General features: G+C 43.1%; 1 protein-coding gene across 3 annotated transcripts; it reads right to left on the reverse strand.

Annotated features, from left to right (window-relative positions):
- Window positions 1-3,727: 3,727 nt before the first annotated feature.
- Window positions 3,728-23,767, reverse strand: GCG (glucagon). 3 transcript variants are annotated; one of them, XM_082199638.1, is made up of 7 exons: window positions 23,660-23,767; window positions 17,976-18,076; window positions 17,430-17,591; window positions 14,300-14,350; window positions 9,300-9,437; window positions 5,970-6,113; window positions 3,728-3,903 (listed from the first exon to the last, which is right to left on the reverse strand). In XM_082199638.1, exons 2-7 carry the CDS (start codon window positions 18,065-18,067, stop codon window positions 3,900-3,902), a joined length of 591 nt encoding a protein of 196 aa, XP_082055764.1. In that variant the 5' UTR covers window positions 18,068-18,076; window positions 23,660-23,767; the 3' UTR covers window positions 3,728-3,899. The 3 variants fall into 3 exon arrangements, with proteins under 3 accessions (XP_082055764.1, XP_082055766.1, XP_082055765.1); XM_082199640.1 differs by lacking the exon at window positions 17,430-17,591; XM_082199639.1 differs by lacking the exon at window positions 9,300-9,437.
- Between the last annotated feature and the right edge of the window lie 1,913 nt (window positions 23,768-25,680).

Genomic DNA, 25,680 nt, shown 5'->3' on the forward strand with positions numbered 1-25,680 from the left:
ATGAGTCTAAGAGAAATTAGATCCTCGTGCACATCCCCGTCAGCAGTATTCAGATATAAACAATATCAGAAGTAGCTGCATGAAACTCAGAGGAATTCAAAAGAAACCCTTTGCCTTCTTAATGCATTCTTCCGCTTTGCATCGTGAAGCTTTGGGGGGTGGACTTTTCTAATAGCTTCACTTTAGCATAGCTCTAATCTCCCCACCCCCACTCCTACCCAGATATACTGACAAACACAGCATAGCATATTATCTACACACCACAAGTGGAGTTATTCATAGCAGAAACTGAAACTCAAGCTTCACATAGCTCTCTAGGGGAAATTCTCTCGCAAAGACTCCGCAAAGAAGCCAGTTGTCAGGCCTCTGTGCTTTTCTAACCACAGCAAACACAATGAAAGGCTGTTTGTCAAACTGGAAAGGTTTAGGTAGAACAAACTGCAGGAGAGAAGGAGATCATATGATAAAGGCAATCATATGCAAAACAAGAAGGTGCTGTTTGTCAGGCTGGGGGCGGGGAGGGGGGAGGATGGGCCAAGAAAGTGCTATTTAGAGGGAACGTAAGAGATCAGTAAGAGGAACCTTACAGATGGGGAGCCTTTGACCCCAACATGAATTCCCAACACCCATCATCCTTGACAATGGGGCATGCTGACTGAGGATGATTGGAACTGGAATTCTAAAAACAACTGGAAAGCCACATGTTCCCCATCCTTTCAATACAGGATACTTTAATGTACCCATGAAGGCTGAAATCTGCCTTGAAAGACATCTGTGGGGAAGGAATTTCTTAACCCTTTGCCACTGGAGGTTTTTCTGCTGAAATCAAATGCACACACTTGTGATTTTTTTCAGAGGAAAAAAGAAAACAATGAAGTGGAAAAGGCTGAGAAGCTCCTCCCCTGATTGTCTTCCAGGGTAGATAATAGCCCTTGTAATATATCGACTGGCCACAAGTTTGGTTCAGACTCTGATTTGGTGTCCAGAGAACCTTGAAGAAGTTTAAGAGAACTTCTTGGGGTGAATGATTCTGCTCAGGTTCCATCCTGTTGTAACTTTCCTTCCCCTTTGACAGAAGTGGATGAAATTTTCAGGCATGCCAGTCCATCCAGAATGGATCGAACCTGCCATATGACAGATAAGGGGTTGGTTTTTTTTGTCCTTGGTACCTTTAAATCTAAATATTTTTAAAGGAATCCTTATAACCTTTGATGAAGAATTGCATGATATTCACTATGTTGCCCTATCTGAGGGCACAGATGCTGACCAATATCAGCAGGACAGCTTTCCTGGTTTTCCTGCAAGAAGGAGCTGTTGCAAGTTTAGGATGGGTACAAAACGTATCTCCCCTTGTGCTTTGTGGGCAATTGGTCTCAACAGATGCTCAACAGGACAATCAGAAAATGGGATGAGGCAAAGGTTCCACTCTTCTGGGCTCAGCTGAGGGAGAACTTCCATCACTGCAGAGGCCACCAATACACTTGCTGAAAGCACAGCAGGATAAATGCTACCACCTCGCTCCACCACCACCACTACCAAACCCCCAAACATTGCATGGTGCAGCAAAAAGGGATAAACCTGTCTCTATCTTCTGCAAGAAATGGCAGTGTTGCAAATATGGCAGAGAAACCACTCCCAATCATGTTGGGCATTGGGGGAGTTTCTATTATTTCCCTAAGTTCTTCCATCCAGCTTCCCTTGGTGTGGAAATTTCAGTTTTATTCCCGAGCCTGCTACTACTACCACCTAATTTCTCTCCATGGAAATTTGCATATTTCCACTTTTTAAGGGAACAAATCTATTTTGTATTGTGCTTATTTCAAAAAAAGGGGGGAAGTGTGACTCAGACCTGCATGCTGTTTTCAGATGTTGGGCTAGGAACAGTTAATTTACAACACTGATCTCTAATTACAGCACTTTGGCTTCCGCCCATTCATGCCAAGTCATCTGAGAAGCAGATCATAAAGTCAGCTCTGAAATAGTCCTGCAGTGCTGCAAAACACAGCCGTCCCAAACCAGGCAATGATGTGCATTTTTAAAATCCCAAATGGTCTCAAAGGCAGAGTTCAGACGTCTTGAAAATTAGTGGGCATATATGACTGCCACAGTCCTTGGCTTTCCTGCTGAAATCAGCAAAACTACTATATTTTGTCTCAACTGAGCTGTGTGCTTTCCTGTCCTCCTGAACAGTATTCTTTAGAAGAGCTCTGTGGAAAGTATCATTTCTTAGGGCTGGGTGTCCATATTTGATGGGACTACAACTCCCAGCATTCATGACTGCAGGCCATGTGGCTAGGGCTTATGGGATTTTCAGCCCCAAAACATTGGGAGGTGTTGTCTAGTCCCATTGGCTAGGACACTGTGTAGAAACCCCAGCTTTCTCATTCTCACATCTTTGGAGGAAGGCAACAACAGCAACAACATTTCAGATGTGGACTGTGAGTGCTTGAGCCTTCTGGCCGAGGCAGCAGCTAGAAAGATGAGAAAATGGACCATGATGCAGTTCTGTGCTAAGTTCTGCGCTATAAACTCTCTGTGCTCATGACAACAAAAAGCCATCCTTCTGCTATTTGTGAATATGTTCAATGATATCTAGGAAACTGTAGATAACCTCCTGTGCCTTTATGCCAACGAAGGTTCAACGGTTACAGCTTAATATTTTACTCTGCTGTCCTTATACCTGCTCTTAAAATGTCTGTCAGATACTAAAGACAAAAATCATAACCAGGGGTGCCATTGGGGCAGGACCTTCAGGCAAATGTCAAGTGCCCTGCTCAGCAGAACAAACAGGAGGACAACCCCCCCTCCCCCAATTCAGCAAAACATGGGTTGGTTTGCCACATTTTGAAGTAGCCCTTAAAAGAGGTCACTGCTTGTAAAACCATTAAGATCTTTAAGTCCAGAATCTAAAATCAACTAAACATAGCACTGGTCATGACTGTCTCCACACACTTATTGATAGGGGCATCCAGCTGATTACTGTAGGACAACAAGAAGACTGAGCTCCTTGGGTCTTGGTCTGATCCAGTGACGCTTGTGATGTTTTTATGGGATGGATATTAAGGATGCTATAGAGGAGATTTCACAAGCAATGAGTGAGGTCCCTTCCAGACGGGATGCTAATTGCATCCTGGATTTAATTTGCTCATTATTATTTTTTAATATAAAAAAGATACAAATAGAATAAGCTGGGGAATGAGTGGCAATTTTCAGGATCACAACAGGCGGTGGTGGGTATTTAACCACCCCCACCCCTCCCCCGCCGTGGTCCTGAAGAAATCCTTCATCTGAAGCTGTTGTTTGCATTGGTGTCAAAAACAGCAGTTTCCTCGGGACTTCAGCAAGGGAGGAAAGGGTTAAATCCTTCTGCTGCAATCCTGCCCTGATGATACCATTTGGGGGGGGTGTTGAGGGAGTTTCACATTGATTTTAAGGGGAATAGAACTTTATTAATATAATTAGTTAATTGATTGATTGATTGAAACCCCACTTAATTGCCACGGTGGCTTCCAAGCCAGTGGTCTCCCACTCCCTTAAACAAAAATTCCCATGGAGCGCTTGGAAATTGCTGCAGGTCTGGCAGGTAGCTCTTGCTGGAAATTTAACAGTAAGGATGGCTAGGGGCACAAAAACACAAGGACACCTTCTGAGGGGATTTGGGGGAGCTTTATTTCTTACACAAATAAGTGTGGTGGTAATAATAATAATGCTAGAAGGGTTCCCAGAGTATTTTTGAATTTGTGGATCATGTGAAGTTTATTATTAGGATTGGATTTAAAGCATCTCCTGAAGGCGAAGTTGTTTTTATGGAAGGCAACTCTGCGTCTTCTGCAATCTTCTGTCTCTCTCTGTTTGGGGGATTAGTTCTGTATTCATATTTTATGTGTGGTCTGTATGCTCTATCTGAAAAACACAATAAAAATTGTTAGCGCACACAAAGAGAGATAAAAAAAAAGGAAAGAGAATTGTGGAGGTTCTTTGTGGACCACTTAACTATTTTTCTGCCTGTTGTGGCCATTGTGACACGCTGTGTGATTTTTAAAGGTATTTTTAGTGCCTCTCTTATTTTTTAATCGGTGGTATTTTATTCCACAGAAAGAAGCAATAAAATTCAATTAAAGATCAATGGGAACATTTAATGCAATGGAGATGCCATTTCCTGTCTTCAACCACAAAGACACAGATATGCCACAGGCTGCCAAAATGAAGCTCATGGTCTCCTGAAGGTCTGTGGACCACAGTTTTGGGAACCTCTGCTCTAAACAGTTTTACCTCTCATTGGTGGTTTTGCAGGGTGTGTGTGTGTTTAAAAAGAGAGAGAGAGAGATCCTAGTATAGTGGTACCTCTGGTTACAAACTTAATTTGTTCCGGAGGTCCGTTCTTAACCTGAAGCCGTTCTTAACCTGAGGTACCACTTTAGCTAATGGGGCCTCCTGCTGCTGCTGCGCCGCCGCACAATTTCTGTTGTCATCCTGAGGTAAAGTTCTTAACCCAAGGTACTACTTCCGGTTTAGCGGAGTCTGTAACCTGAAGTGTTTGTAACCCGAGGTGTTTGTAACCCGAGGTACCACTGCACTCCTATTGTGATAAAAGTTCGAGGCATAGCTGTCAACTTTCCCCTTTTCTTGCGAGGAATCCTATTCAGAATAAGGGAATTTCCCTTAAAAAGAGGGAAACGTTGACAGCTATGGTTCAAGGGAGGAGCATATAATGAGCAAAAAAAGTATGAAGTCTCAGTACTCCATACTAGTGAGAGCCATTGCAAAAGAAGGCACTGCCTCTAAAACTAAATATTGGTAAAAACATGATTGACATCCAGGCACACTGGGACAAAAATATTCCTACACACACGCACACAAATAATTCAATGCCTGGCAAATCTGCTTCCTTTCAAAGGTGCCTCCATTTCTGCTACCTGAGGTTGCTGCCTTCTACATAATGGTGGGATCTGCTGCCATTGCCACATGGAAGAGGCTTTGGGTTGCGTAAATGTAATGCTATCTCAATGTTCCAGATTTCTGCTTGCACTGACAGAACATTATTCTCCTCTTCTCCCCCTGTGCACTCCCTAAATCTGTTCTAGGGGTTACGTCAACCCTCTGGAGCAAATTTGAGGCAGGTGCAGGGCACGGGGGAGCAGAGAAAGTCCTGTTGTGGAAGTGAAAATCCTTTCCCTGATGGGACATGGTTGCTGAACTCTTGGAGTCCATATGCACCACACATCCAGAGGTACACTTGAAGGTGTTTTCTTCATCTAGTTCTCTGGCTGAAACTCAGCCATTTAAACAGCAAGTATACAAGTGCTTTTTAACCTGCTCCCCATCCATGTGTGGAAAAACGGTTTGTTGGTTTGCATGATGGACATATTAGGAACATCTGTCCAGGAGAAATCTGGGGGAAACCCACAGGATCCTCCGGAAATACCCACACTCTTTTTACAAAGTTAAAATCCTTCATAAAGCATTTCCAACACTTTACATGCATATGGCCAACCAATTCTCCAGGGGCCACATACCGGGAGTGATTGTGGCCCAAGGTGGTTGTGTCACCACCCAACATAAGAGAAGTCAGCTGAATCAGACCAAAGACCCATCCAGTCTAGAATTCTGTTCTCATAGTTAGCCAACCAGATGCCTATGAGAAGCTGGAAGAAGGACCTGAACACAAAAGTACTCACACATTCACACTCTCCCACATAAGCTGTTCACACACACACACATCACTGACCTTTTCACCGCATAGTCTACTTTCCTTTTGTCATCACCACCAAAACTGACAAAATTTGGGGGAGCTAGATAAAATGTTTGGGGGGCTGAGCTGTAGATCAACCCCTACAGACAGGAGGTTGGCCGTTCCTGGTGTAAATGAAGAACTAAGTGCAAAGTAAGCAGCCTTCAACACCAACACCAACACCTGCTAATAGGCAATCCAAGAAAAGCTGGTCTACAGTTAGCCAAAATTCAGGCACCTCTGAGTTGGTTTGTTGCTCAGCAGCCACTTCAGGAACTCTTTGCCAGCCTCCTCATCCAGGAATTTGTGGTAATCGCTGGTGAAAGTGCCATCCGCATGTCTTCTGCCAACGTTTTCAGCCGCTCCAGCTCCTTCTGAGAAACTTAAAGAGGGGAAATGGACAAATAACATCCTTGTGGGTCAGAATAAATATATCCCCTGCCTAGTCCTTAATGTTGCTCAAATTATCCCCAGCAAAAAATGTATAGGGCCAAATTTTTGTATCTTCTAACAAAGTAGCACTAAGGACATGTTTGCAGACCTAGAAAATGGTTTCTTAAAGAAACAAAAATAATAATTCATAATAGCTTGCAAAGGGCAAACGTTTGGCACTTTCAGCCAAGACTGAGAGCTTTTAATGTCCTGATGATTTCAGTGGCAGGTTTTAAAGCTCATGCTTATCTGCCTAAATAAAGGGAACTTTAAAGTGTTTAACTTGGGCTTCTTCACGCTTCAGCAGTGTTCGCCTGACCAAATATTACACGCAGCCACTATTAATCTCAGCATGTGATACCAAATCCCACCAGTTGGGATTAATATCTCTAGCATTATGCAGCTATGACATTGAATCCAGACATCTTATTCTAGTGCTGAATTCCTGCTAGTGGGTTCAGGAAATGTTTCTGGAGCCGCAGATCCATTTTAAATAAGTGGGACTGCTCCAGATTAAGCAGGTTATGGATGGGAGCCTTCAAATATGTACAAGAGACAGCTATATCTACTGTTGATTCATCATCACCCGGGGAACCTTCTGTCTAAACTCTTTGAGAATGTTGATGCAGTATTTCAGTATTCTCTGAGAGCTGTGTTTCCAGAGAATAAAGTTGTTTGCCTCATCCTAGACAGTAATATCCTTCTGTGTGAGATATACGGACGCAAACAATTTTTAAATTATTTCACAAGAGAACAAGTTTCTTAGTATCATGTGAGCCAGCTCCTCTGCGTGAGACCACAGGAATGACAACAGAACAAACATTTCCTGAGAAAAAGTTCAGTATTCCTTGCTCAGAATTTTAATCAAGTTCAGAAACAGAAGATACAATATCAAACCGAGGGTTCCAGTGCTACTGTTGGAAGCAAAAGGCAATATTAAAATGTATTCCAAGCATGCTGAACCCAATATACTTCAGAATTAAATGTCCCCACATCAGAGCTGACTGTTTCATCATTTTTTATTTTTTATTTACTTCTTAATCTCTAGATTTAATTCCTAGGAAGGGGCTGGGAGGAGAGAGGGGGAAATGTGTCAAAATATCTGGCTGTCAGCAACATCATGGAGTCCTGATGGGTTTTGTAGAGAATCTGCAACAGCCTGCAATATTATTTTCCTCGATCTTTTTGATGATGTGTAAGCATATAAGCATACAGAGAGGAATACTGGCCCTGTTTTAATGGCCTTGGGGGGTTGCTTTCAGCAGGTACACAAACAAGAGAACTGTGGCTTGCTGTGATCTTTGCCAAACTAATGTCTTAGATTTGACTGGTAATAATATCAAAGCAGCAGAGTCAGTTTTAAAGAACCATTACATTCTCTCAAAGCTATAAAAGGTCTCAGGGATAACTACACGGTTGTGTTTTTAAGAGAAGAAAAACGGGGGCAGATTTTGAGCAGAAATGTGGCATGCTTAACCCTTTCCCACTTGCAATTTCTCTGGTCCAATTCGCCCCTCCAAGGGTAAAGGGTGAGCCAAGGGTTACACGGCCCATTTTGTTGCTTTTCTCCTTACAATCACGGTTTTCCTTTAAACCAAAGCAAACCACTCCATGCGTTTGTATGCAACATGAGCCACTATGTTATAGGAAACAGAGTGCAAAAGAGGAGTGTTGCTTTCCCATCTTGTATGGTTGCTTTCTCTTTTTGTTTCTGATTCAATGACTGATATCCAGTAGGACAGGTAAGAGCAGACATATACCATGCCTTGCTGCCAATTACAAAAATGTATTTTTGTCTATCAGATTATTATCGTCACCACCATCCCTCTCCAGCATTGCCACAGGTATCTTCTCAAGAGCCACTGAAATGCCCAAAGTTATCTATAACCAGGTGTTTCAGAAATTCCTTTTTTTTACTCTCAGTTGTCTTTCTTCCTAACTTCCAACATGCATCACCGTGTTTGACTCTCAGATCTCATTTTGCTATCATCATTACAGCAATCTCATAATCAATTTTTATGGCGCTCCTATGGCATACGCAGTGTCTTTTACAGCTGGCAATATAGATTTTGAGCACGGAATCGAGGGAAGGAGGAAGAAAGGCAGGAAGGCAGGAAGGCAGGAAGGAAGTTGGGCCCTGCTCAGAAAGAGCTCACAGTCTAAAGGTACAAAACAAGTACAGATGGGACAAAGCGTGTTGATCTTTCGACTGCCAGGCCGCACAGGCAAAAATGTGTAGGGGGCTTGCAGACGTCTCTGAGTGGGCTTATTAAGGGAAGGAACGGAGGCAGAAAGATGCCGTTCCAAATGTGCAGTCACTGAGGAAGATGGATCAAAGTCAGCAGCAGTGGGTAGAACAGGCCAAAAGGATCAAAAAGAAAAGGAGGTTGTCACGAGAGTGGTGAGAACAGGATGTAGGTGGTTACTGATGGAGTACAGGTTACTGATGGAGGTGTTGGCAGCCTAATGTTATGGGATGCTTTGAGGCAGGAGAGGAGGGGTAAATATATTCAACGTAACACACAGCAAGAGTGGGAAGGCACACACACACACAAACACCCTTTTGTAAAGGGATGGGAAAGACAGTGACAGTGTGATGATGAGTTTTTAGCAGCAACTTCTTGAAAAGGAGGGGAGAAGAAGGAGAGGCTTGAAGAGGAGGAGTTTGTACAAACTTTGGAAATGGGGAAAAATGGAAGGGAAAGGAGGATGCTGGGAACAGCAGCAGATTGGGATCCTGGTGCAAACGGGGAACCAGAGAGATTGGGGTTGACAGAACTTGGGGTGGTCAAGAAGCCGGGTGCAAGACGTTTGAATGGAAGCAAAGCAGGATAGGGAAGAAATCAGAGGAAACGTGAAACCAACATTGATCTTCTGTACCACTTGACCTCATGGAGAAAATGTGACCCATTCGAGCATGAAACAGCACAATCAAAGTCTCAAAAGAACTACGTTTTAATTGGCAGGTGGATCATTCCACACCCATGACAACATTTTCAATTACAAAAGAAGACTATGAAATACAGTGAGGAAGGTGTGGGAGCAATACATTGTGGTTCCAGCAGGCTTCGATTGGTATTAATCCCCCCACCCCCCAAAAAAGCTAAGAAATGCTTAGCAACAGATGGATTCTTACTCTCTTCTTCCTCCTCCATTTGCTAGCCAAGCAATGAACTCCTTGGCAGCTTGGCTCTCCAAGTAAGAGCTGATGTCACTGGTGAAGGTGCCATCAGCATGTCTCTCATATTCAGCATGACGCCTGGCGAGTCCGTTGCTAAAAGAAGAGCAGTTGCCTTAGAACTAGGAACGCTGGTGAATTTCACAATAATCGAGCATGCACACAAGCACAGCTTCATCCACTCATTTGCAAGCTTTGAGAGTCGATTGCGCCTCGGGCAAGTGTTAGCAATATTTAACAAGACCGGTTGTGGCGGTGGCAAGAAAATAACAAACTGAAAGGCTGTGTGTTGAAGTTGGCTGTTGTAACTGTACAGCCCTTTTCAAACTCAGATTGGCTGCGCTTCTGGAATGTGTGCTCCTATGAACTCTGCTTAGCTAAGGTGATGGCACTAGCCATGGGTCGGGCACACCGCCTCTGCTGCATTGCAGGAAGAAGAAAACAAAGACACTGCAAGACAAGCAAATCACAATCTACCTGGGTGTGTGCAGATGGATGCTCGATTATGATGGGCAGCGATGAATGTAATGGCAGCAGAACGACAAAGAGCAAAATCCATTGTGCAAAAAAGTTATCGCAACAAAGGTGAACCAAAGTCAGTTATGATATTTTAAAAGGAGAGGGAGAGAGATTGGACCGAGCTGACATGTGATGAATGAATAGTAGACTGAAACAGAGAGAATTTGAGCAAGCATGATGTGAAAAACAAATGAGCTGGTCAGTGACTGCGAACCCCATCCCTACTCATGACTCAGGCTGCCTTCTTGCTTTGTCTTTTTGCTCCCAGCATCTCCTCCATCTCTCTCTCTCTCTCTTTAGTGCTGACCCTATAATGAGCCATGTGACACACGCATCTCAGGTGGCAGACTGCCTACTCCATCCACCACTTGTGGATCCACCGGCCACCACTGCCACCACCACTGCAGCCAGCCCACCATTCACTGTGACTGCGGCCACCACCATTGCCCACCCACCAGACACAGACTGCTGCTTCAGGGAAGCAACTAGAGGTGCTCCGAGGTGGCTCTCTGGACTTAACACTCCTGAGTTGGAGGCATTGTGGTTGAGGCAGCCACAGGGAGCATAGACAGATCATGTCAGTTCAACTGCCCATCCCATTCTAGCATGACCAAGAAATAGAAATAGGAGGCATTGCAGATTGGACCAGATGATTCTCAATGGGTAGAGATCTAAGTATCCTCAGAGGGAAGGAGAAGGTTTAGCCCACACCAGGGGCCAAAGGAAGAGAAAAGGGAGAGTGTGAGTGGTTAGGTCAGATTCAGTTGTGTCCACCTGGAAAGAAGTGGGGCAGTTCTAGGTTCCATACGACTGCTTTCCAAAGTGCTAACTTGCACTTGGACACATTCGGTCTGCATTCCCAATAAGCCAGTTTGGTTGTCAAAATTAGCATGGAAGGTTATTTGACTGGCTCTCTGATTCCAGGAATTAAGGAGACAGCTCCACTGCAGGACAAGAGCTATTAAAGTCTTCAAAGGAGACTCCTGCTGCCCTCCCCCCAACACATCCACAAAGAAATGGCTCTAGTGCCAGCCCAGTTTAGATACTGGTAAAGAAGAAATCTGTACTCCTCCCCCCCCCAATCAAACCTACTATTCGGTTAGGAAGATTTGCCTCAAGCAACTGCTGACACCACAACAATGTGATCCACACCTGTATCTCATTGCAAATTCTAGCATTTAGCCGACCAAGCAATCCTAAGTATAGTAAGCCAGTGGGACCCACTTGACTGAAGCCAGTGTTAGTTACCCCTATTCCAAACTCAGTTCAGGAGTAGGGCTACTGGCAGCTGAGCTGGCCAAGTCTGGCAGAGGGAAAACAAGTCTTTAAGACAGAGTTTCACTTCATGGCCTAGGACTCTTGTACCTACGGGACCGCCTCTCCTGGTATGCCCCACGGAGAGCCTCAAGGTCCATAAATAACAACACCCTAGTGGTCCCAGGCCCTAAGGAAGTTAGATTGGCTTCAACCAGAGCCAGGGCCTTTTCAACTCTGGCTCCAGCCTGGTGGAACGCTCTACCTCATGAGACCAGGGCCCTGCAGGATCTGATTTCTTTCCGCAGGGCCTGTAAGACAGAGTTGTTCCGCCTGGCCTTTGGCTTGGAGCCAGTTTGATTCCCTCCCTCCCTCCCTCTCTTTTTTCTTTTCCTTCTTCTCCTGCGACGAGGCTACATTTTAATCTTTTAATGTTCCATTATTTTAATGTTGTATTTTGTTTTTGTTTTTAAGTTGTAATCATTCATCTTGTTTTTATTATTGCTTGTAAGCCGCTCTGAGCCCGGCCTTGGCTTGAGAGGGCGGGGTATAAATAAATTATTATTATTATTATTATTATTATTATTATTAACAGCACCCCTTTTTGATGAACCTTTGCAGGCTTGCTAGATCACATGACTTAGCTGAACAGAGTTAAGATCTAGGGTAAGGAACTTATACCAATGTAAGGTCCACTTGATTTAATTCAGCTTGCTACACCAGGATGAAGATGTTTCACTGGCATTTTGCTAACTGAATCAGGATTTGGAGCTTATGCCAGCATAGCCCAGCTATGCCAGGAAAAAGCTGGTTGAGCTGAAGATCTTCTGGAGCCAACCTCTCTCAACCCAGCTGGTTTGGGGTTTGAATTGTCCCCTTTATGGCATCTGTAAACAGTTGTCCACAATAGTACCTCTACAGCAAGAGGACATACAGCACGGGTATGGAGATGTATCGCTTGATGAGGAATCAGGAGATGCTTCCATCAACCTTTTGCCAGCCATGAGTTTTGCTAAAGGGTTCCATTCCCTCCCACACACAAAATGCCCAGCCAAATCAAAGGTGTCAATGATTCCATTCATCCAGAAACCTCTTTTCATTCTAGGATCAATGAGGGTAGGGGCTGATAGCTTCATTCAGGGGAAAGAACGGAATCAGTGGCCGCCTCTAGTGTAGACCATCTTTCTGAGAATTCTTCCCAAAGACACTTCAAATGGAAAATGGATGTGTTCCCAACCTTTCCTGATGCGATACCTGAGTCATACTGAATCTTCCCTTGCTATTCCCCGCCATTTCAGATTTCCACAAACATATCACTACTGCATTTCTGTTTGTTTGGAAGTTCATGCATAGTAAAACTATTCCCTATATGCATATTATTTTTGTTAAGTTTTATGCTGGATCCCATTTCACTTTCCCCACCAACATTTTTAGAATCCCTTGGTTTTTCCCCCTCCACTGAATTACATTATGTTTAGTGATTCTTGTGTCTGTGTTAGATTCATGAGTTGAATGTCTACATATTTTGAGAAGCACCGTTAAAGGCATTTAGTGTGAACCTATGTAAAACTCTGTAAGCTTGTTAGCTAAGGACTACTTCACACTCCTTGTGGACATGACTACATATAACATATTTTACATCCACAAGTAAAAATATAATGTACGCAAACAGGTGCATTGCACAGGTGCATGTGTCAGGAAGCTGTGATGGGCTCTGGTTCCCTGCAACCTGCACCACATGGTATCATGTATCCACTTGGTATTTACCCCCACGTAATGTGTGAAGTAGACCGGGCATCATGATCAATCAAGAGAACATAATCCAAAAGGCAGGTGTGGGTGGTTCTAACAGCACACTTGTCCACAATGCCAAGGGAACAGCTACCTGTGATATCATGTCTGAAACTAGCAGACATCATTGTTTTTACCTGACTATACTTGAATTCATTATAAAAATCTAACTTGAGCTACTGCCCTAAGCCCGTCTATTTGTGTGTCACTGTCATGGAATGGAACAGCCATGAAAGAGAAGTCACCCCCAATCCAGGAAGGATCATGCACAAGCAGAAAGAGGTTTCCATGCACACATAAATTCACAAAAAGCTACTGTGTACAAAAAGCCACATTTGGTACACCCTGGGAGGACAGCCATAGTTCAGTGGCAGATTTGATCTGCGTGCAAAAGGTCTCAAACTCAATCTCTAATGTTACCAGATAAAAGGATCAAGCAGCAGCACTTGGGGAGGGGGAACCTCTGCCTGAGGCTCTGGAGAACCACTGCCATTCCGGTCTAGCTTAGATGGTTCTCTAAGGTGGGTGTGAGAAACCTTTGGCCCTCTGGATGTAGCTGAACTATGAACCCCACCATTGCTGGCCAAGTTTGCTACGGTTGGTGGGAGATGAGGTTCAGCAGCATCAGGAAGGGCCAAGCTTCCCCACAGCTGCTATAAGCAGTGGTGTAGCGTGGGGGGTGCAGGGGGGGCCGGCCGCACCGGGCGCAACATCTGGGGGTTAGGGTTAGGGGGCGCAAATCCACGGGTTATGGGGCACAAATTACTTGCCTTGCCCGGGGTGCTGACAACCCGCGCTACGCCACTGGCTATAAGCATCATCATATGTAGACATGTGTTGGGAGAACTTTTTCCAGGAGGTACACCTTCTCTCCCACCAGATGGTCAGATCTGCATTGTCAGCATTGAGAGAGGAGATTCTTCATAGGCAGTAGCATCCATGTAGCACGCTATTGCACTTGAGGGCTAATGTTTTCCAGGTGTGTGTGTGTGTGTGTGTGTGTGTGTGTGTGTGTGTGTGTGTATAAACTGAGAGCACTTCCAGACTGTTGGTGTTTTCAGGTGGGATGCAGTCACGTACTGGCAAATTTATAGGGGAATGGAACAAACCCGCTTTCCCAAAAGATTGGACTTTTTGAAGTAAGGAAGGTGGCTGGGAAATGTGCTGGAAAGTGTGGGATAACACTTGCCTCGACACAACTGTCACCTAACTTCTCCACAAACAGATCAGAAAAAAAGCTTGTTAAATAGCCAGAATTCTCTAATCTCCCTGCAAACCAAGAGGAATGAGTACTCAATCAACTGTCCACCTGGAAGTACCCTAGTCAAATTGGTTTAGGATCTGTTTTTTTTATATTCCCTGTGTTAAAAAAAATCTGAAATTACTTAAAATACCTTGAGAGATTGTCCAGGAGGTTTTCTTTCTCACTCTCTTCACGTCCTTGTCTGCAGCAGAGGTCCATAGGCATTAGGTTATTAAAATTACATTTTCACAGATATGTAGACGGGGGAGGGGCATTGCACATCAGTTAACTATTACAAGCTTAAATGGATACAACAAGAATCATATAGGAATTCCATTACGTCTACATTTAATTCTATTAAGATCCCAGCGTTGTCTTTCGTTAGGGACATAATTTATATATGTATTACAACTGATTGACCAACCACTGCACCCAGCAGCTAAGAATGATCAATCCCATTTGGTGTCTTAGGATGAAAGACACCTCCAAAAGTGTTTAGGACCACAACTCCCATCAACCCCAGGGTGGCTACTGGGAAAAGCTGGGCTTAATCTGATGGGCTGTGGTCTGTTCAAAAGGAACATTGGCACAGCCACTCTTGATATTCCATAACCAATGGAAGGCTGTGAAGTTCTCCTTTGCATACTGGGAGGTTGTGGGATTGATGGGTAGGGAGGCTGCCCACAGAATGAACTCAGCCACAAAGACAACAACACTCCAGAGGGACCCCTTTCCTGGCAGCTCTCTGCTTGCCCTATGCAGAACATAAAGTGGTAGGACCATGACCTCTTAGATTATCTGAGACTTTCACATATACCAAGAGAGAGCTTCATTTATCAAGTTGCTAGCCAATGTCATCTGATTAAGGCATTGTTCGACAGACTGATGGAACAACAGTGATGGCTAAAGTGAACACAAGACCCCAAAAGAGAAACAACAACAACACACATGACAGTGAAGCAGCAATGGCAACGAAGTATGTGGATAGCAACATATCAAATACTGATACGCGAATGAGAGACACCAAAGTACCAAATGACTTTGGCTGTCAGCATGAGAAATGGTGAATGATCCAAACATAAAGTTGTGAAGGAGAAGTAAAGAGGGGGTGGAATAAAGAAAAGGAAACCCACAAACACAGTTGCTTTATTTCAAGAGTTTCCAATAGTACATTACTTTTGCTTAGATTTTGCTGCATTGGTTTTCCAAGCTGTATTCCAGGGAAGGCTGGTGTTCCTTAGAAGCTTAGCTGCTGGTCCTGTCAGAAGATTATCAGTGGCTAAGCAATGCTGCAATGTAGTTTCCCCATCACTGTCAGTGCTCCTACAGGGGAATGTTATAGGTCACACTGTCAGTTCATTCAAGGCTACACTGGTGCCTGATCACCTTGGCTGAGAAGGGAGAGGATGCTCCAGAACACTTCCTGGCATCTTCTTCAATGGAATAGGAATACCATGGCAGATGAACTGGAATTCCTCAGTTGACAAATCAGCAGAGTAAGGATTCCCCGAAGGCAAGCATTTGAAAGCCATTGCTTTACTGCACAACAGTACTATGGGTAGGATCCACAGTGGACCAATTCCTTCCCTTGTGCTTTCACCTTGTGCTGAGGGGACATCCAGATGCATCCAATGAACTTCTTCCTTGGACAAGTCTGTTTCATGTAGCCAGCTACGCACACAGTTCACGTCTAAGGATGTGCATATCAGTATGCATAACTTTCCTCCTTGGGCCCACATTCTTCTGGGAAAGAGTCCATAGCTCAGTGCACATGCCTTGTGTACTGAAGGTCCCTGATTCAGCATGGTGTCTCCAGTTAAAGATCAGGTTGCAGGTAACAAGAAACACCTGCTTGAGAGCTTGGAGAGTGCCTGGTAGTAGAGTAGATAACTTTGGGCTTGATGGGGAAATAGTCTCACCCTGACGTAAGGCACAGTTTTTTTTCCTATGAGAAGGGCACATGCGTCATATACTAAAGATCCAAGATTCAGTTCCTGGCATCTCTAGGAAAGTAGGACTAAGAAAGACCCCATACGAAACTCTGGGGAGGTGCAGCCAGTCAGTGTAGACAATAGTGAGTTCGATGGACAATGGTCTCACTTGGTATAGTGTTCTATAGTCCAGCCCAAATGCACCAGTGTATTACAGTACTATAGCTGGAACATACCTTGCTCTGCTTTAGGAGGCTATGTAGACTGTTCTGTCTATTGTGTTATCTTCTTTTAAACCATGTGCGAGTTATTATCTTGATCCTACATATGGTAATGTTAAACTTCCAAATAAAGCTGTTCCAAAAATAATTTCACTTAATGGCCTTACAACTTTGTCATTCTTCTGGTAACAAAATTGCAGATTTGAATGTTTCAAAAGGTCCTCATTGTCTCATCTCTGAAAATGTGTGTGTGTCTATGCATTGTCTGATAGGATGTTTTAAAGGAACAGCTTTAAAATAAAACTGGTGTACAGGTTTTATTTTGCCATTGCCGTGTCCTGGTTAGAGCGCTTGATTAGGGCCTGAGATACCAGGGATGAAATCCCCACTCAGCAATGAGCCAAAAGGCATACCAGCAATGATAGTCAGAATTGGGAGGAACGATAGCTGCACCAGCGCAGTATCATTCTGCTATGAGTGTGATTCTTCAGGTATGAATATGAAAAAACACGCACTGGATTGTAGCCAAAGCATTCAGATGTTCTTCAGCGTTAAACTCTATTGATCAAATAGGAGTTGCTCAAGTAGACAGTGTTTACTGTTGCACAATTCCAATTCCTTTCAGCGGCTTTTGCATGAAAAAACTTTTCAACTTATTCAACTAACACCTATTGGGAAAATGTTACAATGAGATTTACCTAGCATCTGTATCTCAGGGTGCTGGAAATTACGGAGTGACACATTTGTGGCAAAGAGATGACACTGAATTCTTTGTGAAAAGATGCTTTTGTAATAGATTCGAGTGATGCTATTTGCTCCAATCTCTCAGCATAGAATGGGCTGTAAATCAGGATGGATAGCTGGAAGAACAAACAATTGGACAGATGACTGGATGGATGGATGGATGGATGGATGGATGGATGGATGGATGGATGAATAGATGGATGGATGAACACTGAAGCTCTTGGAATTGATCCAAACTCTACATATTTAGTTGGATGAAGTTATCCCATCATCATGCAGTCTCCTGGGTTTATATGGTACCAGGTACACCCGCATAAGACTTTCTTGTGTATGCCATGTGGCAATTTATAAGGGGGTTCAGGTGGGGTGTATCCATTTTGCTTACCCGCTTCTTTTAGTGTTCATTAACCACTGTACAAAATCTTGAGCTCGTATCGTGTCCAAGTACTTGCTGTAATCGCTGGTGAATGTACCTTGTGAATGACGTTTCACTTCATTCAGCTGTCTAGAGTCATCTAATAGTTCGGCCTGGGAAGCCTTGAAGGATCTATAAGTGTGGTTTGTAACAAATTATTTGTACTGAAAATTGCACATTTTGAAAGTCACCGTACCATGTATCAACCTCCTCATAAGAGATATGCAACTAATGTACTAGAAGTAATAATGGCTGCTAAGAAAGGATTGTTAGTTGATTAATAACAGTTTGGTAATGGGAAATAGAGATTTTGCTTACACAACAAAAACCAAAGGGACAAAAGCACCACTGGTTGAATTGGCAATTTCATTTGCTGCTGGCTTATCCAATTTTTGGGGGGTGGCAAGATTAAATGATAGCATCTTAAACGGACCTCCGTGCCAGCTCTGTTACCAGAAAATATGTAGCCCACATTTGGGTTATTATAGCATTAAAAGTTTGATCTCTGGTGTTTACCTGGATTTCTCTTCTCTGTCTTGAAGGGCACTTTGCCAGCTGCTCTGTACAATCATTAAAAGCAACCCAGCCACAAAGTACATGTTTTTCATTTTCGTCACCTGTAGGGCAGAGTTAGAGGGGAAAATAGTCATTGCAGCCTGCTTCATACACTCAAGACCTGTCCTGAAGACACTGAAAGATGGATCAGCCATTATACCTCCATGTGGAAGTCACAAAGAACTATTCTGTGTACCAGAGGAATTTACATAGGAAGAAGCCTCAGACCAGATTAGATGATCCATTCATTTAATTCACACCCCCCAGCCCCCAGTTTATGATAAGCCTGAAAACCTCAATTTGTGTTCAAAGCAGTAGGGATCATTTAATGTACCACTCTGACTGACAGCTGTTCCCCCAGAATCTCAGGCAGAGGTTTTCCCCACCACATAGTTCCTGAGATGTTTAGCTGGAGTTGCCAGAGATTGAATCTGGAACAGTTTGCATGCTAGGCACATGGCCATACCTTTGGGGAAAAGCCATGCTTATGAAGAATCTACGTGTCAATATAGTGAAATCCTAATGGTTGCTAGCACAGGCATAAAGTCTTCCAAACATTCTAGGTGAAACCACATGACTAGTGGATTTTACAGCCCCAACCTGGAGTGTTGCTGCCCAGCAGATACAACCCTTAACAGCTTCTGTCACAGGGGTGTGACATATGAATATGAGCCTTTCTTGGAAGGACACCCACTGAAATCAGTTTGACTTCCTTCCCTGTGGAATGAATCTCCATAGAGACTAAAAATTAATAGATGGATTTAGAGGATTAAATATGATTTAGAGCAATGTATCCCAAACCTGAGTCTCCAGCTGCTTTTGGACTATAGTTCCCATCATCCCTGACCACTGGTCTCACCAGCTAGGGATGATAGGAGTTGTAATCTGAAAAACAGCTAGAGACACAAGTTTGGGAAACACTGATTTAGAGAGTGTAAACATGATTACTCCATAACTCGATAAATAACGAAAAGGAATTCCTAGCACCCTGCGATATGGCACAACTTTTATGTGGGTTTCTATTTTTAGTTACCAACAACTGGCACAATTCTGCAAAACTGAGTTATGCAACCACGTCACTCTGAAAGCAGGGGCACGGGACTTGATCAAAGCTAACAAGCTCTTTTGCTATGTTAGGCCCTGTTTTGTAACGTGTTTCGTAAGAATGCACACAAACTGTCCTGCCGCCACTGCTGCCTTGCCTGCCACCGCCTTCCTTTTCAGATTTGCAAGAATAACACAGTCCTGCTCTCCCTTCCTTATGTCCTTCAGCGGTGCAATGCTGCCTCCTAGTGCTATTTCCCAAGAGGGCATGTTTCTTCCCAATGATATTCTAAAAATCTCAAGCCGATGCTCTCGATGGCCTCTCTTAGGGATGAATATATATATGCTGATGAAGACACTCTCCACAACATCCGAATCAAGAGAGGCTATGCAAGCTCTGGACCAGTGCACAAACACAGTGGTGGATTGAATGAGGGCCAATAAACAGGGTCCGAACCTTGGGGAGATGGAAGGTTTTTGGGTCTGAAATATAAGCCAATTGCCTGTTCTGGATGGGGTGATGCACCCTGTAAAGGATCAGGTACATAGCTTGGAATACGCATGGATGCACCTTTGTAATTAGAGGGCCAAGTGACCTCTGTGGCCAGGAGTACCTTTTCCCAGCTTCACAACATAATAAGAGGCTGTTGGTTCAGGTCAATGGCTGATCTAGTTCAGCACCCTGTTCTTACAGTGGCCAACCGGGTGTTTGTGGGAAACCTGCAAGCAGAAGAGCACGCTCCCCTCCGATGGCTTCCAGCGACTGGTATTCAGAAGCATTGCTGCCTTTAACTGTGGAGGGAGAGCACAGGCATGTGGCTAGTAGCCATTGATCGTCATCTCCTCCATGGATTTGTCTACTTCTCTTATAAAGCCAACCACATTGGTGGCCATTGCTGCCTCCTCGGGGAGCGAGTCCCATAGACTGACTATGTGTTGCATGAAGAACTGCTTCCCCATATCTGCCCTAAATCTTCCAACATTCAGCTTCACTGGAGGTCTGCAATTTCCTGTACTATGAGAAAGGGAGGAAAACTTTTCTCGAACCGCTTTCTCCACAACGTGCCTGGTTTTATAAATTTCTGTGATATCACCTTTTACTTGCCTTTTCTCTAAACTAAAAAAACAAACAAAACCAACCCCAAAGCTGCAACTTGAAAAACAAGCCCTTAGCAGTAAACTCTGTTGAATTAAACAGGCTTACAAGCCAGCATGTTTAGAATCAAGGTGTATTGCTGCTAAACTATATACAATAGTATACAGAAGATTTTGTTGTTGAAAAACCTAGGTGTGTGCACCATCATTTGGGTGCATTGTGATGTTCCAATTTACAAAAGAAGAAACCAACACCATGCTCAAAAAGTAAAACGGAAAATAATGCTTGACAAATATGGAAGAAAACTGCCTTCCTTGCTAGGAGCGAGGAATTGGCAAATCTGACCATTTTGCTTTCTCTGTTTCCCATTTTTCTGTTAAGTCCAGTTCTCCACATTTCAATCTTTTTTTAAGTACTCATGAAAATTCACCATCATTTCCGCTTGAATTTCTCATAATATGCACATTTTTGCATGCAATTCCTCCTGATAGATGCGTTTTTGCAATTTCCCGTTATATGACGCATCTTTGTATGCTATTTACTGTAATATATGTTCATTTATGTACACTGTACCCTAGTTTCTGCATTCTTGGCTGAAGAAGTGCATTGCAAAATTCAGAGAAGTGCAAAGTTCAAGGGATAGTTATGCTTTGGTTAAAGAATGGTTTCGGAAAGGGTGAATTATGGCTTACATTGGAGGCTACTCGTAGGGCACTGGTGGCTATAATCCAGGATAGGTAAGACAGTTGTTTACCATAGATTTATAATTTTCTGGAAGTTGTCCAGAGTGGCTTGGGCAGCCCAGTCAGATGGGTGGCATATAAAATCATCATCATCATCATTTTTCTCTCACACTAGCTAAAGGGTAACATGATTATTGTGAATTGAGGTAAGGAACATGAACTGAAATGGTGTAAGAGAATAAGATTCCTACGTGTTAATTAACACACTTTTAATTTCAGATTTTTTGGAGTGGGGCTTAGGATGGAACAGCAACTCATTATCCCATCACCTTGAAACTTTCTCATACACTACATAGAAAAGTTTTCTACCATTCATCCATTGGTGATGCTGCTTCAGCCACCAGAGTTCTTGGCTTATAATTCTACATCATTTAGAATAAGACAGAGAAGTTATCTCCAAAACAAAGAGATCAATGTACCCAATAAATTGTTATTTCCCATTGAATCCACAGGTTAAAGAATATGTATATGATTGGTTGCATTATTTTCAAATAAATGAAATGTTTAGGAAAGATATCAAAGATGGCGGTTATGCTGACAAAGATTCAAAATTTCAGATTGAAATAATAAATAATGACCACAAAATTCTATCCAAAATGTACAAGTTGTTGTTAGAATGGAATCTGAAAGATGAGGAAGTCAAGTCGGTAATGTTACATTGGGCCAGAGATGTTGGCTATAATATACAATTTGAGGATTGGGAAAAATTATGGAAAGAAAACTTAAAATTTACAGCATGTATGACGTTAAAAGAGAATGTTATGAAAATGTTTTATAGATGGTATATAACACCGGTGAAATTAGCGAAAATAATAAGTGTTGGAAATGTAAAGATAAAGAAGGTTCTTTTTATCATATGTGGTGGGAATGTAAGAAAGTGAAAGGCTTCTGGGAAAGGATACACAATGAATTGAAGAAGATTTTAAAATATACAATTATAAAGAAACCTGAGGCCTTTCTGTTAGGAATACTAGGAAATGAGATAGAGAGGAAAGGATTGTAAATTTTTCCAATATGCAGTGACAGCAGCAAGAGTGCTACTGGCTCAGAAATGGAAACAACAGGAAATACTGACGGTGGAAGAATGGAGAATGAAGTTGTTAGACTATGCTGTGTTGGACAAATTGACTGGGAAGATTAGATACTTAAGAGACCAAAAGTTCATCGAGGACTGGGGGAAATTTGCAGAATATCTGGAAAGCATAAGTGAGGGACAGATAATGCTAGAGGTGTTTAAAAAAGCACTGTGAAAAACTGAGAAGTATTGTCTAAAGGGAAAGGAAATGAAGGGTATAAACAATGACAATATAAACTAGGGAATGCGTAATTAAAATAATGACTATGGATGATTTACGGAAAAGCTGAAGGAAGTCCAGAAAAGAAACATTTTGTGAAAAATTGGATGTGAAATTAGTATGTATGTTTTGTTTTGTTGTAAATTAATAAAAATTCTTATTCTTATTTCCCATTGAATCCTCTACGCCCCATATGGATATCTATTTTAATGCCTATGTAAGGTGTAAAAGATCACTTCCTGTACCTAAAAACTGCAATGGAGTCTCTATATGTGGATCGGGGCCCTGGTTAAGGTCAGAGACATTCAACACTCACCCCCACCCAGTTCTGTGATGCAAATCTCTCCTACCCTGAAACTCCTACTAGCTGGAGATGGGAAAACATGCAGGCAGATTGTACTATTGAACTGAAGAATTAGGAAGTGAGAACGGACTGACTCCCCCTTCTCTTGCAACAGAGCTCCATCTGAAATACTTTTCAGAAATGAAAAGGAATAGGGAATCCAATCACAGATTCCTGCATTGCAGAGTCAGATCAATAATTTTTTTAAAAATAGACCCTTTTATGGTAAAAGTCTCATAAACTGAAAACGAATTGAGGGTTAACCATCACAGTGTGATTCTGCAGAAGCAGATTAAGGACATGATCCAGCCAAAGTTTAATTTTTTTAAAAAAGTTTTTATATACTTCTGCATCATAAAATATTAGGGCAGAGCGCAAGATGTATTCAAGGAAGCATAACACCCCATTAAAAACAGTACAAAATAATCACTAAAAATAAAATAAAAAAATGAAGTTAAGCATTTTAAAGCTTCAATTCAATGAAGAGAATTAGAGAGCAATCCTTCGTACAGTCAATGAAACTTACATTTACAAGGAAAAAGAGATAGGATCAAGGCTGCATGGCACAAACTGAACCCTCCTTGGCTATTCATGGGGCATGAAAGATCTCAACTTTGGCTGGAGTGTTCCCAAATTTTGTTTGGCTTACGAGGGTAGTGCTTTTGAAATGTTGCTCTTTAATTTAACAAGGAACAATTCTGTGTCTAAACCTACCTTTTTCTTTTTCTTTTTAAAAAAAAACAAAAAATTGAAATACAAAATATCCTCATTTTTTTAAAACAACAACAAAACAAACCACCCTCCCTCAACACTTTCATCAGGAATTTTCTCATAATTATACAATCAGTCTTTCTCTCTATCTGTCCATAATTTTATCATAATTATACAATTAGTTTTTTTCTCCCTGCCTGTTGTCATTTACTTCAGTATTACAAACAGCACAGCTTGTGAGTGAAATGGATTTTAAACTAGTTTGCATCGTGTTTCTCAATCCAATGCTTATCATCAAGAGGGAGAAAAAGGAAAACTATTACAAAGCAACCTGTTGATGCAGCCTAAGTTAGCCAAACATACAAGAAGTTCCCCCAATGAATACTACAGGTAACTTATCTTATTCTTCTTACCTGTAGGTATTTTGGAAGGGTTATGGAGAAGCAGGAAAGGCAGTGCTGTCTCTTTCTTCTGGGACTTCTGGAAGCCTTGAGGATCCAAGAGTAATTGTCTGCTAGTCTCTCCTGCTCAGTCACGGATATCTATATATACTGTTCAGCTCTGGCAAGCACTTATAGGAGTGCATCATTGCTGACAGTTTCCTTAGTCAATTGCGGTGGGGTGGGGGAATTCTGTTGTTTGCCATTCTTTGCATTTGACCATTTTTTTACAACTGATTTCACACGTCTGTTCTGTTTACTCTGTGACATCAGTGTTGACACAGAGCCTAACAAAGTCAATGAGGTGTCACTGTCAAAAGAAGTAACTGTCACCGTGATATTAGACCGACCCAGCGTAGGAATCGAGCGCTTGGGAAACAATGCATTCCTTATGGCACACACAAACACAATGGGAGCACAATTAAATGCAATTCATATTTGATCGCACAAATACTGTGGTCACGATCCAGAATAAGGCATTTTAAAGCATTCCAGAATGAAGTATTCTAAAAAACCCTTTTAACACAGGGGGCTGCCAGACCATTGATTCATCTAGCTCAGTATCATGTTCACCTACTGGAAGATGCTTCCAAGGGTTTCAGGAAGCGGATATTCCCAGCCCAACCTGGAGATGCTAGGGATTCAACCTGAGACCTTCTGCAAAAATGATGCAATTGTAAAACTGAAAACTTTTTTAAAAAAGTAGAACCTGGGACTTTCTCCATACAGGGCAGATCCTCTACCACTGAGCTACGGCCTTATTTGTCCACCTGTGTGTGATTTATTGGTGGTACTGCTGGTACAATGGCGGGTGGCCCTATGGTCTAAACCACTGAGCCTCTTGGGCTTGCTGATCAGAAGGTCGGCGGTTCAAATCCCCACAAAGGGGTGAGCTCCTGTTGCTCTGCCCCTGCTCCTGCCAACCTAGCAGTTCGAAAGCATGCCAGTGCAAGTAGATAAGTAGGTACCACTGCGGCAGGAAGGTAGATGGCGTTTCTGTGTACCTTGTGGTTTCCATCAAGGTGTTCTGTTGCACCAGAAGTGGTTTAGTCAGGCTGGCCACATGACCTGGAAAGCTGTCTGTGGACAAACACCGGCTCCCTCAGCCTGAAAGTGAGATGAGTGCCACAACCCCATAGTCACCTTTGACTGGACTTAACTGTCCAGGGGTCCTTTACCCCTTTACTTTTTTTACAATGCATTTTAGGTTGGGGTGTGTCCCCTTACTTGACAGTCCATGCTTGAGGATCCTGTTACTGCAAGGTTGCAAAACCATGCACTGTAACATGGGAGTGGGCTCTATTTAGCACAGCAGTATCCCCTCCAAGTGTCCTGATTACCCAGGGACAGCCCAGGAATTACGAAAGTCATTCCGGCTTCTGATTTGATCCTGGAATGTCCCTATTTTCCCTGTCAGTGCTGCCACCGCTGAGATTAGAAAGGAGGATGTGCCAGCAATTGCCCCAAGTGGCAGCTGTGGCTGTGAGGAAGCATCCCATTGCCTCTCCATGGCCGCTGCTGCCAACCTCCTCCATTGGGCAGCTCACAGCGGCTGCTGGAGAGTGGGCGAGCAGGAGGAGAGGCCTCTGCTCTGAGGGGCAGGCCGAGGGCACGGCTCCCCAGAGAGCCAGTGTGGTGTAGTGGTTAAGAACGGTAGACTCGTAATCTGGTGAACTGGGTTTGCTTCCCCGCTCCTCCACATGCAGCTGCTGGGTGACCTTGGGCTAGTCACGCTTCTCTGAAGTCTCTCAGCCCCACTCACCTCACAGAGTATTTGTTATGGGGGAGGAAGGGAAAGGAGAATGTTAGCCGCTTTGAGACTCCTTCGGGTAGTGATAAAGCAGGATATCAAATCCAAACTCTTCTTCTTCTCTTCTTCCCCTGGGTGGAAAGAAAGGGGGAGTGGAGCAGAGCGGAGCACAAGGAGTCTTGTTTGTTTGTTTGTTTGTTTGTTTGTTTGTTTGTTTAAATTGTTTTGTGCACCCATGCCTATT

The sequence above is a fragment of the Podarcis vaucheri genome (genome assembly GCF_965113315.1).
Source record: "Podarcis vaucheri genome assembly, chromosome: 1".
Taxonomy (NCBI): Eukaryota; Metazoa; Chordata; class Lepidosauria; order Squamata; family Lacertidae; genus Podarcis; species Podarcis vaucheri.

Bases quoted from the DNA above. Each gene is read 5' to 3' on its own strand.
- GCG (XM_082199638.1), bottom strand. From the start codon at position 18,067: ATGAAAAACATGTACTTTGTGGCTGGGTTGCTTTTAATGATTGTACAG. The intron at 14,351-17,429 runs GTAAGCAAAATG...CCTCTGCTGCAG, and splicing joins ATGAACACTAAAAGAAGCGG to ACAAGGACGTGAAGAGAGTG. The intron at 6,114-9,299 runs GTAAGAATCCAT...CCCCTCTTTAAG, and splicing joins AATGGAGGAGGAAGAAGAGA to TTTCTCAGAAGGAGCTGGAG.